General features: G+C 41.8%; 1 protein-coding gene across 1 annotated transcript in view; it reads right to left on the bottom strand.

The window, feature by feature from the left end:
• Nucleotides 1–13863, bottom strand: part of SLC9A2 (solute carrier family 9 member A2) — a 32687-nt gene extending 18824 nt beyond the window's left edge. Inside the window, exons 1-3 of the mRNA XM_032679316.1 lie at nt 13587–13863; nt 7995–8458; nt 2719–2969 (exon numbers count right to left, since the gene is read on the bottom strand). Coding sequence (XP_032535207.1) covers nt 2719–2969; nt 7995–8458; nt 13587–13728 — 857 coding nt within the window. The 5' untranslated portion in view covers nt 13729–13863. The remainder of the gene's footprint in view (nt 1–2718; nt 2970–7994; nt 8459–13586) is intronic.
• Between the last annotated feature and the right edge of the window lie 217 nt (nt 13864–14080).

Raw genomic sequence — 14080 nt, forward strand, 5'->3', positions numbered from 1 at the left:
ATTGTTGCAAAAAAAAAAAAAGGAAAAGAAAGAAAGAAACCTACAGTAACAGTTCTGCTGCTTCTCAGCCTTTATGAAAAATTAGTAAGCAGAAAATGCAGCATTATAATTAGAAATGGAACCAAGCAAATAAAGTTCAGATTCACATCTGTATGTTTTACACCTGTGATCCTCATTCATGCCCAGCTCTAATTATAGTAGAAGCTCTTCCCTCTTCTTCTGAAGAGGATTTTCTCACTGCAGTTCACAGGGACACGGTTCAGTCCCTTCACTATTTCAGCCAAGTAACCTGGTGCAGGGGTTACACAGACGATTCAAGAATCGTTTGTCCTTAGTTATCAGAAGAGTGACAAGCACCTTTTATTCCTTTGCCAGTGAATTCCTACTTGCCCAGGAATGAAGCAATCTGTGTAAGTATCTTATTTACTTGATAACACTGTACATTCCTGCTCCTGTCCTTCCCCTAAAATATGGTACAGCAAGTAACCACAAGGTCTGAGTATCTTTACGAACCTGGTTATGAAAGAAGTGGGAATCAGTTGTTTAACACATGGATATTGGTGAAAAAGAGGAGATCAGGCAATTATTCCCCAGAGGCTAAATTATAAATGGCCACAGAAGCAAATAATGCATGAACAATCTGGGTTGTAAGGGACATTCCAAGGTCATTTGGTCCAACTACGTGTTGGAGCTGATTTTTAAGTCAGACCCAAGCAATCCTGCCATGAGTCAGTCGTTGCAGAAAACAACAGAGAACTCAATACTGGTGTGTGTTTTTGCACTGTGACACAGAGCAAATTACTCTCTGCAGTTCAAAGGCCAATTAAATCTGAAAATCACAGGGTAGATTTACTCCAAGGAGATGCAGAGACTGCAGGAGCTCTAAGGCTCTCAGCAGCACTGCTGGGAGGGGACACACTTTGTGGTTTATGGCAGCTGAGATCCTACATGGCTGCAGAGAGCCCCTGCATCTTGCCTGGGGGGTACTGAGGTACCCAGGCCTGTTAGCTATTACAAAGTATGCTTAGAGTAAAAAACATGCAAGAAATTTCAAAGATAACTTATTTTCTATTGTGCTGTTCAAGAGAAAAAATACTTTTTGTTTCCTCTTTTGTTTTGAACCCACTCAGGGGCCACTGTTACAAAGGAAAATGAATTAGGTTGTTAGTGCTGTGGGAAGCACTGGTGTGCTGATTGCAGGCATTGGCATGTGGTGGGTCCACTGACCCACCAGCAGACCAGCCATGCCCTTTCTGTTGTGTCTTGGATGCAGCAGGTCCAAATCAGTATTTTCAAGAAAACTGCCACAATTTTTTCCATGTACAGTTTAGCCACAAGTTTTTGGTTTAGAAACCCTTTAAGTATTCGATCATAGAATGTCAAGGACATTTGGCTTAAGAGGTGGAGGAAACTAAAAACCACACAAACGCTATGAATAGAAGCTATGGAAAGAGATGGCACATTTATGAACTCGGTCAAAGTGGATGCATATGCTGCTTTATTTAGGCTCGTATCAGAGAAGGAAACAGGCAATCTTTAGCTCTTTACTTACATTAAAGTACCAACCCCTCTTGCTTCATGGCATATTTCTATTTTTATACTACTGAAATCATCAGCTCTAAGTTTCCTTGTAAATTTCTTCCCAGCCCCAGAAAACCTTATCTTGGTGTTACTATGATATGAAACCTACCTTCACTTGCCTAAAAGATAATAATGAGATAAGGTATTATCAAGTATTAGTGATCCTAAGAAGTAACATCAGAGCTTACACAAAAAGCTATGTTCCTAATGCCTGAATGACTCATACTTGCCACTAGAACAATACAAAGTCATTAAAGAAGGTTGGCCTTTAAAAATATTACTAGGAACCAGAGCAAAACCTTTAAGTATATTAAATGTCATAAAGGCTCTTTCTAAAGTTGAGGTTGTTACAGTATAAACAGAATAAAGAGAGAGGTTGTGCTCTTTTTTTACTGAAGCCCAGGAGTGAAAAAACACAAGTAAAAATATTTTTATCTGCTGGAAGTGGGAAGAATAATATTATTTTATATAGGGCATATACAGAACATTGTAACACACAAGCACACATATCAAAATACTAAACTAACAGATTATATCACCATAGCACTGCAAATTTCACATTCAACGAGTCCTTATGGTGCTTATAATCCAGCAGGAGTTTGCCTTAATGATACATATCTTGTGTTCATGGAATGGTACTTACTGGCTGCTCACATGACTAACTTGTTAGACATAGTTTCACAATATACTGGCATTGAAAGTGAAGCCAGTTCATGAAGGCCCTACCACTCCCACTCCCTCCCTGCCACCATTGCCCCTACATCACTGTGGGCCACTCCTCATCCATGCCCTTATGTCTAGTTCTAGGGTCACATGAGGACACAGGTCACCAAAGTGATCTGGGTTAAAAATAAGCCCACTGAAAATACAAGTGAATATTTTTAACTTGGAACATTTCAAAGATATGGTTTGTGATGTGATGCCATGAGCAGTTTTAGTGACACAGCTGGTGTGGTGGCAAGCCGAGAGAATGGAGTGGAAGCTGGAGGGAAGAGGCCGGAAATCCTCAAGCCAGCATCTCTGCCATGCACTATGGAACAATGCCATATGGCAAGGTCTGCAAAATCTGATCCTCTCTCAAATTTCTTTTGGTATTCTTACTTGAGTGTTATAATTACTGAAGTTTGGGGTACTTACGCCATGATGCCCGAGAGATGAAACATTTCAGCTGTTATGTATGACAAGTAACTGTACAGGAAGACAAAGAGTGGCTCAATCACTCGGATTTTATGGGTGAAACGGGTGGTAAAAGCTGCTACAAATCCCAAAAGGATTCCAATCAATACTCCACCGATCCCCACTATAAAGAAGTTAGCAATCCCAGCGAATATGTCAATAACCTTAATTGTGCGCATCTGGCAGAAAGACTTGAACAAATTGTACAGGACCTAAGAAGAAAAAGAAAGCACATTATATTTTTGAACTCTTCTTAATTTCCCTTCATGTCATTATGTTCCTCTGCTTAAATGTTGAAGTTTGAATTTCTGTATCTCCCTTGAATTCACTTTTGAGATATGCTGTTGTTTATCTCTGGTATATTATTCATCATCCATATATATCAAGGAGATACACAAAGATGGGTAAAAATCAATACTCCCATTTTTGCAAATGGGACAGGTTTCTTAACCTATGCCATTCCAGGAGCCAGGAACATAGATCTATCTAATTCTTCTTTCAATTCATTTATTTGCACAGCTTCTAATTTCTCCACAAATATCAATTTCAGATTTCCCCCAGATAAAAGAAATAAAACAGAAAGAGGAAAAAAAGATTGTTTCACAATCAGTGAAGAATTAGATTATTTTCCAATGTGTTTGATCTACATGACACTGAGAGATGCAGTACTGAATCAGACCATAGATTCATCTAGCATGGGAGAGTAGGGGGGTCGCAGGGGGGTGGAGATGGACAGTGACCACCTCAAGTAGTAAAAGAAACGTGGTATCCACTAAGTAAGAGCTCTTTCTCTAACTTACTGACCATTAGGAATCCAATGGTTTAGAGACAAAACAATCTAAAGTCCACATTTCTCTAATATCCAGTATTTTAATTACTCCAAAATAGACAACAATGGAATCAGTTACTCTTAAAGAAACCTTAAAAGGGTTGCCCCATCTGCAGACTTACATGGGAGATTTAAGGATTCCATGGTGCTGCATGGATGCTCCCAACCCTGCAATACCATGACAGCTACACTGTCCTCTTGTACAGATCTAAATTGGGTCACAGGTACCTATTCCTACCCCAGAGGGTTCACAGGCTAAGCCAGTGAAGACCAGTCATCTTAGACTGCTTGCAGGAGTTAAACCTCTGCTTTCTTTCTGGACTTCTTAGTGAACCAAACAGGTTTCTCTATCAGGAATGCTATTTGAGAGAACAATGTTTTATCAGCACTTGCATAGTGCCAACAGTGTAGGTGTTTGAGTAGTGGCTGGGAAGGATTTCTCATGTTTGCAGTCTTGTTCTCTCTCACATGACAGAACATAAGTTGTTCAGCACTTTTTAGCCAAAACTGGATAGGTCCTACAGAGATAGAAGTTTAACACAAAGTCATGGCTTATTATGGGTCCTTTGAGCTAAGTGAAAGGAAACAACGGAAACAGAAAAGAAAAAATATTCCAGAGCAAGCATGAAAATAGAAGATTAAATCAAACCTAGAATGGTCAACAGTAATTTTCATTACAAAGCAAAAAATACAACAAGAGCAGGATCACAAACTATTCATTTGATAACAATGATGTTCTCAGGATGGGTCCACTTGGGAGAAGCGTCCCTTTTCACCTGGACTAACCCCTTCAACTTGCTGCTCTGAGGCAGACTCACAGCTTTTTTGCCCCATTCCTTGTTACTATGTCCTGTGCAGGACAGGAAAGCATTGTCATAAGATTGACTGGTTTTCCACCTGTTTTAATTTGTGGACTCTATGGATTTGAATGAAGAGAATTATACCAGAATTAAACCTATTGACAGTAGGAGCACCTTTGCTGGTCACCTTACAAGGGTTTCTCAGTGCACAGTCTCCCAGAACTCTGTGAATCACAGACTGAAGAAAAAATACTATTGACTTGTGTAGGTTGCAAGGAGTTTCCCTGAGTCACTTATTGAAACTTGGAATGGTCCTAGAGTAGTGTTTTTCTCTAAGAAACTACAGAATTTCACCTGGCAGAATACTCTCTTGGAATGTATTAGGGAAGATGATTATTTTCTTTAATTGGAGTTTTAAATAGCCTTTTTTATATTTTAAAAAGTAACTATATAAATATATACGAGGCAAGTCTCCAAAGTAAGGGTAGTGCAAGGTGCTTGTAAAGAAGCAGAGAATTTTAATCTACTTGAGCAACAGCTTTTCCATAACATCACCTCATCCTCACAGCAAGGAATACACCCTGCAAAGAGAATGGAGCCTGTTGTTCCACATAGAGACATCCCCATAAATCTCAAGTCTGTTGCCATAAGTTATTTGAAAGAAGAAAAGCAACGTTCTCCTTTGTACCTCAACCATGGTAGAAGCAGCACCTAGGACTATGGAATGTCATGAAGGTGATTTTAATCTCATTTGTACTGTCCTTTATTTACACTGTTGTAAATGAGATCAAAATCAGGTTCTCTTCCCTTTTACTCTACAGCAATTCAGTTTTACAGCTCTATCTAAACTTCCAGGTGTCAAACATTAACTCTGGTCATATTTTTAACGCATTTCGTATGAGAACATGGCGATTTTTTGAAGTTCAAGATTTGCATTTACTCAATAGCCTTCAGTTAAACTCACTGAAAGTTACACCAAGCAATATTAGTCACTGATCACTTTTTAATCTTGTCTCAGAGTATCTCTGAAGCACTAATTGCTTATTTTCATCAGTTCTCAGTTATTAGTTTTTAATTCTAAAATTACTTTAAAGCACTCTAAAGTAATGTTTTCAGTAGAGGCAGAATACAGAGTACTTCTGTAATGTTTTCTAACATGGGAATAATATTATTGTAATGACACTGGCTCCTTCTTCGTGATTTTTTTTGGAATTTGAACAGCTAACACTCAGCTGTCATTTTACCATTTAACATCACCATGCTAGTTATCCCTGACTTGGTTTTTTGGTAAAGCATCAACTCTGATCAAGAATCCAACTGGCAAACATTGTCCTCAGCCAAATTCAAGCTCCAAAATTCCACCAGTGGGGGAAAAGGAACATTCAAATGCACGGACATATTGCAAAAACTATCAGACAAGAAAGGCCATCTGAGAAGTGCACACTTTTCTTTGTATACAAAATGAAGTTGTGGTAGGACATTGTCTGAAAAGGCAAAGCACAGATGACACTGCTATTCTGTGAAAGCTTTTATTAGGAGCAGCTAGGCAGTACAAGCAGGATAGCAGGAAGAAGGGCTTAAAGTATTTAGAAAGCACGTTTAGTAAAGCCACTCTGTTTTGCACTGCCTATCTGTGCATCTCCTGGGGTTTTTGATACATAGGAATTAGGTAGCTTTCACAGATGGACAACCTGCATTTAACTCCCTTCCTATTTCATCCTCCCATCCCACCGCAGGTACCTGCCAAAGCAGGTGGGACTCAAGGACTCCAGCAGATGAAAGCTGAAAGGTTCTGAGCTCTGCCTGTTAGCTGGTTTTATCAGCTCCCCCTCTAACACAAGGGCAGAGGAAGGCAGAATATTTACAAAACATCATCTCCTTACAGCACACAACTGAGTGACCCCAGCAGCATCCCATCAAGGGCTGCTCCAGGAGCACTGCTATAGGCAGGGGAGGCAAGGTCCTCTAAGGGCACCCCACCAGGGTGACAGCCTGGGTCACATTTCAAATATAATCACATGATTGCAGGTGTGCAAACACATAACAAGGAACCATTAGCAGACCAATGCCGTGCATTTGGAAACTACTTGATCTCTTGCCAAGTCGTACCTTTAAGCGATAGCTGGGAAGTAAGACCAAAGGTACTCTGAATTCCTTTCACTCCTTCATGAATATATGTAAGGACAGTGCATTACTGGGCTAGCCCTGCAGACTCCTCAGAGTAACTTCCCTTTGTTAGGGCATCTGGGCAGGCAAGTCATAAGGAAAGACTACATCCAGAGAAGGCAGTAATTATGCCATGCATTAAATTGCCATGCCAGCCCCTACAAAAAGGATGGTTTAGAGTAATTTGCCATTGGGCAATGGCATGCATGAATACTCCTGTCATCAGGATGCAGTATTTTAGTAGCAAATCTTACTGTATTAACTGCTGCTCCAGTGGAAAGGTGGTTGACTTTACGATTGAAAAAAAGTGATTTTGATTGGAAAAATTCAGAAAAAACAACTTTTATGTTAACATAAAATCAGATCCTTTTGCCCCAGAAAAACTTGTATCTAGAGAATTCCAATATGTAAGTGATCATTTAGAGTGAATAGAGACAGAGCCAGCCATGGCTGAACTGCTGAGCCTTCTGAAACTCAGTATGTACATCTGCTTATTTACAGGACTGGCTTAAGTACCAAAGCTCAGATTAAATGACGAGATACACACGTGTTAAGCACGTGAGACAAAGTCTGAGAAAAGAGGAAAAAAGGTGAGGCAAAGTCCAAGAAGAGGTGAAAACAGAAGGACAATTCTGCACAAAATAGGACAGGAATAAGAAGCCAGAGACAGGGACAGGAAAGGTGCAGATTCAGTTCATCAATCTTTCTGATCCTTCTACCATATGAAAAACCAGACCTCCATGTCTCACAAAACTGAAAGCATGCCAGGACATAGTTGGCATGGGCAGAATTTCAAGTAAGTCATGGATAAATGGGAGTAATGTCCCAGACATAGTGTCATCAGGTACAAACAACGGACATTAGGGGTGTTAATTGAATTTGCGGATTGCTGTCCTCAGGTCAGTACCACAAACCCAGTTCAGCTAGTTAATGATTAGAAATTACTGCCTCCAGGTGGCTGTCCTATCTCATCTGTAGCCTGGGATACATGTATTGGTGGTTTCAGGGCAGTTCCAACTGGATGGGCATATGCAAAAAGTTAACCTCAACCGGGTTCAGTGCCATCTCAGTGATTTGTCGACCCTTCCTGTGAATGCACTGAGAGACCCCACATTGGCCCTTTTCCCTCTCCTGCCCAAAAACATTTCTGCAGGTGAGGAGAACGAATTTCAGATTACAGAAGGAACAGAATTACAAAGATACAGAAACCAGAGTGATCAGGTAGTAAAATTCCTACAGTAAATACACTACCATTATACATTATTCTGGTACAGTAAGACTACCATTGTTTCTAAATCTAAAGAATTACATAAACACTTTAGCACTCTTTTACTTACATCTATTAGCAAACTGTAATAACCAAATACAAAGAGATATAATGGAGTGGCATGTAAACAATCCTTTATCATTTTTATCAATTAATCATTTATCAAGTAACTTACCACAGTTATAGCATCATTCAGCAAAGACTCCCCAAAGACTAGGATGTAAAGCTGCTCATTGACATGAATATTTTCAAAGACAGCTAACACCGCCACAGGATCCACAGCTGAAATGAGGCTGCCAAAGAGCAAATTCTGCAGCAATGTGATATCAGTCAAACCAAATGCACTGATTTGGCAAATTCCATAAAGGGAAATTCCAATGCCGATGGCATTCCAGAGTGTACCCACCACAGCATACCAGAATATGGTACCAAAGTTCTCAAAGAAAAGACGAGTTGGCATAAAATATCCAGCGTCGAGTACAATGGGTGGCAAAAGATACAAGAAAAACACATCACTGTTCATTACAGGTGGAGACTTCTCCTCTGCTCCAAAAATAATCCCACCAAGAAGCAATCCAACCAGAATGAGGAGACAACTTTCAGGTACTATTGAGGGCAACTTGTGATAGAGATGAAAGCCTTCAAAGGAAAGTCAAATACAAGAAAGGGAAATGGTTATTTGTAGAGAATCCACAAGATTATTCTAGATTCTGTTATCTTAATTTCTATAGTAAACAAACAGCAACCACAAGCCAAATTCCATTTTCTTTGCAAAGACTGAACTGGACAACCACAACAGGTCAAGGCAAGTACGGTGGCTAGCATAGTTAATTCAGTTAATGTGGGAGCAACAAATTAATAGCTGGACATTCCACTTAACAGCTAGGATGGGTGGAGCAACTGTGTGCAACGGTTCTCTGTGAAACTGTGGGGTTTTTCATAATGTGGAATGGCTTCAGAAACACAGTCAAAACACTTCTCTAGGGCAAACTGGACCTAGACAGAGGAAAAAAAAATCATACTAACCACTCCTTTATCCCTGGACAGCTTCACAATGGAGTTTAAGGAGTACATTAAATTATTTTTTAGAAATCTTTTAGAATCTCAAAGCTAGTGAGGAGAACTAACACATGTGACTTGCACCCAGTCACCCATGGTCACTTTCTCCACCACTATGAGAAAGCATTTACAGACATAATTATTATTTTTGGTGGAGCCTCCTAATTAATTTCACAAGAAGCAGCATTTTCCATGAAGTGACTGTAAGTTGTAGCCTGTATTATTATGTTAATTCTTCTGTATTTCATCAAGTAGCAGTGTTGGGATTCTCTCATCAAAATCTGTGCTAAGTACTGAAAAAATTAACTAAAAAACGGTTCTGAATGAGGACTTAAGGATTGAATGTTCCTTAGCCTACTAAAACTCTCAAAGCCATGCAGTTTTGATTTAAAGATTCCAATTACTTGTAGAAGTTGACAGCTGTAAGGATAATTTTGGTAATGAATGGGAGAAGTTTTAAAGAAACTTATTCTGGCCAATCTAATAGAACGATCAACCTCATGCACCAAGGTCACATTCCAGGTCCCAGTGATGCCAATCTTTTCCAGACTCCTCCTTATCTATATTTGGCCCGCATAATTACATAGAAATCTATCCACACCCACAAGATCCCACAATTCCTGTCTAACTAAAAAGCATTTAAATTATTTTAAATGAGAGCTGCATGGAAACACTGGGTGTGGTAATAACGGGCGTCTATTTCAGTAAAACTATTTCAGTAAAAATCACACCTGTAGTCCAAACAGTTAAACTAGTGCAATATTGGTATAGTTTACATCCAGTTTCCCAATTTCAGGCTTCTGTATCTTTTAACACCTCTTTTGTTAAGTCACCTCTCACCATGGAGTTTTTCCAGGTAAAAGAAAGCCGGAACTTAAACTTAGGAAAACGAAATGGTTAAGAAGGAGCAAGGGGCAGCTGTTTTAATCTACTGACTTTTTACTTATATATTCTATAACTATTAAAGCTATTTTTAAAGGCAAGCAGCTCAAGCTGCATTTTTATTTCCTTTCTGGATGAACACAGACTGCTTTAAATAATTAGAAACACAGCCGATGTGACTCATTAGAATGTCTGCCAAACTCACTGTCATTCTTCAAAACCAGAATCACCAATGTCCTATATTGGCAGAAGAGGTAATGACCCTGGAAAAGACAAGAATTTGTGGTTGGAGACTTGACTCTTCAGCTTTCAGCCACACAAACATTTTATGATTTATCTTAGTTTCTGTACTGGCAGAACACCAACCTTTCCAATATAGCGATCACAAAGTTTCCCGAGTGAGTAGGTTTTGCTAAAAGTTTTTTTAAACTCTTCAGGAGTAAATTTTACATTACTTTCTTATACAAATTCAAGAGGAAGGAATTTTTGTAAATGCAGCTTTTAAGGAAAAAAAAATCCTAGACAGATCCACAGCCACAGGGTCACGAGCACCCTGAGAGCAGATTCCCTGCAGTATAGGAATTTATGATGAATGCAGGACTACAACTACTTTCTTCTCCTCTGACCCTGTTTTTAGGCTCCAGACTATGCACTGACCCAACTTCAACAGCAGTAAACATATTTCACATATCATAGCAAAAATGGCACTAGGACACTAGCCTGAAGTACAAGTATGTTTAAAGCCAGAAGACCTTAGGTTTGCTATTTTTGGGGTGAATTCCAGCGCATTCTGATGCTGGAAATGCCACTGAGTATCCCTGAACAGCATAAACCTTTTTTCAGGAGAGCAGTGTTGGAAGGATATCAGCTCAGTTCCCAGAAGAAACACTTCTCATTTGTGCATTTGTGATTAAATGTAATGGGAATCTGAATCAGTTACACAATATTTTGTAGTTTTAGTAGTACAAAAATTAAGCAAAACTGAAGGGTAAGTAGATTAGTCTCACTGCTTAGAGATTCTAGCATTCTACAGGTGTAATGGGTCCCACCTAATATACTCATCAGCATGTGAGTAACACACCTCTATGGTATCAACACACAAGAAATAAGCAGAGGTAGTCAGAACATAATTCCATTCAAGGCAATTTATTAGATTTCAAAATGTGCCCTTGTTCTATGCTGGAATAAAAAGCACCATGTTTCTAATGTCTTTATGAAACTGTACCTTGTAAAAATGTTCAAGTTCTGCTTGACAACTTCAGGTTTTCCTTTCTTATACTGTCTTTCTTGCTCCCTCTAAACCAAGCCTACAGTGTCATGACCACAGCCAGGGGCAGAGAAACCTCTCAGGTAAATCCCCTATAAAAATTAGCAAATGCTGGAACATTTCAGCTCTGGTAAAACTGTGCTTCTGTGGAAACATATTTGCTAAAAGACTCATAACAGGTCATAATGCCATGCTGCAGTTTTCTTTGGGATCCTTCAAACACTGAGAGAGCTGGTATTTCAAGTGACCCTATCTTCTTAGCTCCTCACAGCTGAAAAGACCTGAGAGCTCTGTTCATAAAGGTTTGCCACTCGGCAGTGCCAAGCATAAGCATTCAGTGCCTAGCCCCAGAAAGGAATTTGCGATGCCAGATTAAGCACCGAGGTTTCCTGGGCAGTGCAGGAGTCTCGAGGTGGATTTCATGCTGCCTGGCATGACAGAGGCAAGATGCCTGTGCTGTTCAGCAGGAAATTAGGGGAGAGGAATGCACCAGAGAGCCTCCTCTCTCACAGGCAGTGAGACAAGGTGGAAAACCTCTCTCCATCTCTTTGAATCAAGACACAAGGCCCAATTCTAGTAACCCAGTAGGATGGCAGAGCAAAATTTCTGTGTTTTGGTGGTTCAAGAACTGCTCATCTGCTCTACCTTCAACAAAGGAGAAGGCACCAGTCAGTGAAAATTTAATGTGGACTGCAACTTAGGAGCGATGGGAGCCTGACCTGGGAAGGTTTACCTGATGCACTCACTGGATAAGGAAGCACAGACAAAGCTCCAGGAGCAAGAACTGGATGTTCCTAATTCCAGTCCCAGAGTCAGGGCACCTGCAGATAGGTGTGGCGAAGCTGAGCACTGCCACACCTAGGGCCACTCCTGGATCTGGCCCTCATTGCTCTGCGCACGCACACTGACAACAGCATGCCCTAGATTAGCCACACTTGCTTTTGTTTGGTGTTAACTGAAGGGATTTAAAAATTATACATGTTTTTCTTCACCTCTGCTGTTTATTTGCTTATTTACTGCAATCAGACTGGAAAATTAAAGTAGTCAGGCAAATTTCAATTTTTTTTTTTTTTTTTACTTTTTAGATGCCTATGTACCAGCAAAATATCATGATAGTCAAAATGTACTACAGACTATTATTCTGTCTGTATTGTGTTTACATCTTTCACATGTAATCCTTTACAAAACAGAAAATTTTTCACTAGTTTTAGCTTATTCAAGAGTTCTTGCTGTATCTAAACTCAGAAGTCATAGCAATTTTACAGTACTCAACTGGCTGAGATAGTTTTTTACCAAACTCCCTATTCTCTGGTTATTACAGTTCATCATACACTTGAGTGGATCATATTTGAACTCTGTCCTGATTCTGCAATCACCTAAAAGCATACTCAAGACTAAGCATGCATCTTTAATGCATTAAGATACATGCATCAGAATACATGCATGCTTAATTGATGCAACACATCGTATTTCTGAGGAAGTAACGATACCATAGCAAGTTCCTTGGGGAGAGGCTCAGGCCCCCAACTACAGTGCTAGTTGTGTCAGGGGGTGAGTAGCAATTTTTGGTTTTGCAGAATCCTAATTATCTGATTATTAACCAGAATTTGACACAGTCTTCTTAAATGTCACAAACAGAAGTGACTTTATCAAAGTTTTAACTTTGATAAAGGGGTTGAACAGAATCAGCATGATCATAGTTTCTTATGGAAATCTCTGCTGCAAAATCAGAGTTCTGAATCAAACAACTGTAGGGTGGGTAAATTTATTTATTCTGTTCCCACACCTTTACTTCTTACATTATTTTCTAGGTAAGAACATACAAAGTTCATAATTTGTAGAGACTTACTGGACCTTCAATAGCTGTCTAGCACACCATTATCTGACATTCCTTAGATTAATACGCTGTACTCATTACTCTGTTTGGGACATAGAAAGCTAATTAAAAACACGATATATAAGCTGCATAAAACTCAGTGAAACTATGCAATACAAATGTTTTCCACAGGAGGGAAGAGGCGGCTTTTCTTACTCATACAGTGCCGTCTTTCTTGTCTTTCTCAGGACATAAATGAATGGTGGGAAAGAAGAGCAAGGAGGAGGCTTACTCTCCCCTCATTAATATCTGCTTTCCATCGATCCGTTGTTCTGTTCTGAGACTGTCATTACACCCTGCGTTATTTTAAGAAAAAGTAGACCGTGCTCAAATGACAGCAGGGCGATCAAGGAAAAGTCAGTCACGCACCGGGTGAACTCCGGGTTTTACGGTCCTCATAGCCCGGGGTTCACCCGGCGCTGCAGAGGGCCGGAGGTAATCTCTTCTCCTCTGCACCTTTCCTAACCGAGAGAACCTCAACTTCAGCCAGCCAAATCCCGTCCGGGAATCCCGCTCCGCGGAGGAGCATCAGTGTCCCTCTGGCCGCCCCCGAGCCCGCGCCCCCCGCCGCCGGGCACGGACCGCGCCAGCGCCGCTGTCCGCGGCGGCCCCGGGGGCGGGCGGCCCGGGCGGGTACGGGCAGGGATGGAGGGGGGGGGGGGTCGCCCTACGACCCCGCTCACCGATCTTGGCGAGGGAGGCCAGCAGGATCCACAGGGTGATCTCGAAGGGGATTTGCACGTGGGGGTAGTCCAGGGTGAAGACGTGGAGCCGCGTCTCCTCGAAAGCGGTGCCGCTGGGGCTCGGAGGGGTGCCAGTGCCCATCGCCGCGGCGCCGGGCAGCTGCCCTTCCGAGGTGGCCCGCGCCTCCGCCGCCCCGGCCGCCAGCGCCGCCAGCACCGGCACCAGCACCGGCACAGGCACCGGCCGCAGGGGCGCGGCAGGGCGCGGGGGGCAGCGGCTGCCCATGGCGTCCCCGCTCCCGCTGCCCTACAGCCCCGCGCTGGCCGCCGCCACCATCCCCGCCGCCGCGGGCACCTGCCGCTGCCGCCGCCGCGGCCCCGCCGGCCCCGCCTCCTCCCCGGTGACTGGGCGAGCCCCGGCCCGGCGCCGCCGGCCGCCCGCGGCGCCCCGCTCCCCCCCGGCCGCCCCCGGGGCCGCCCCCGCGGGGCCAAGC

The sequence above is a fragment of the Chiroxiphia lanceolata genome, chromosome 2 (assembly GCF_009829145.1).
Source record: "Chiroxiphia lanceolata isolate bChiLan1 chromosome 2, bChiLan1.pri, whole genome shotgun sequence".
Taxonomy (NCBI): Eukaryota; Metazoa; Chordata; class Aves; order Passeriformes; family Pipridae; genus Chiroxiphia; species Chiroxiphia lanceolata.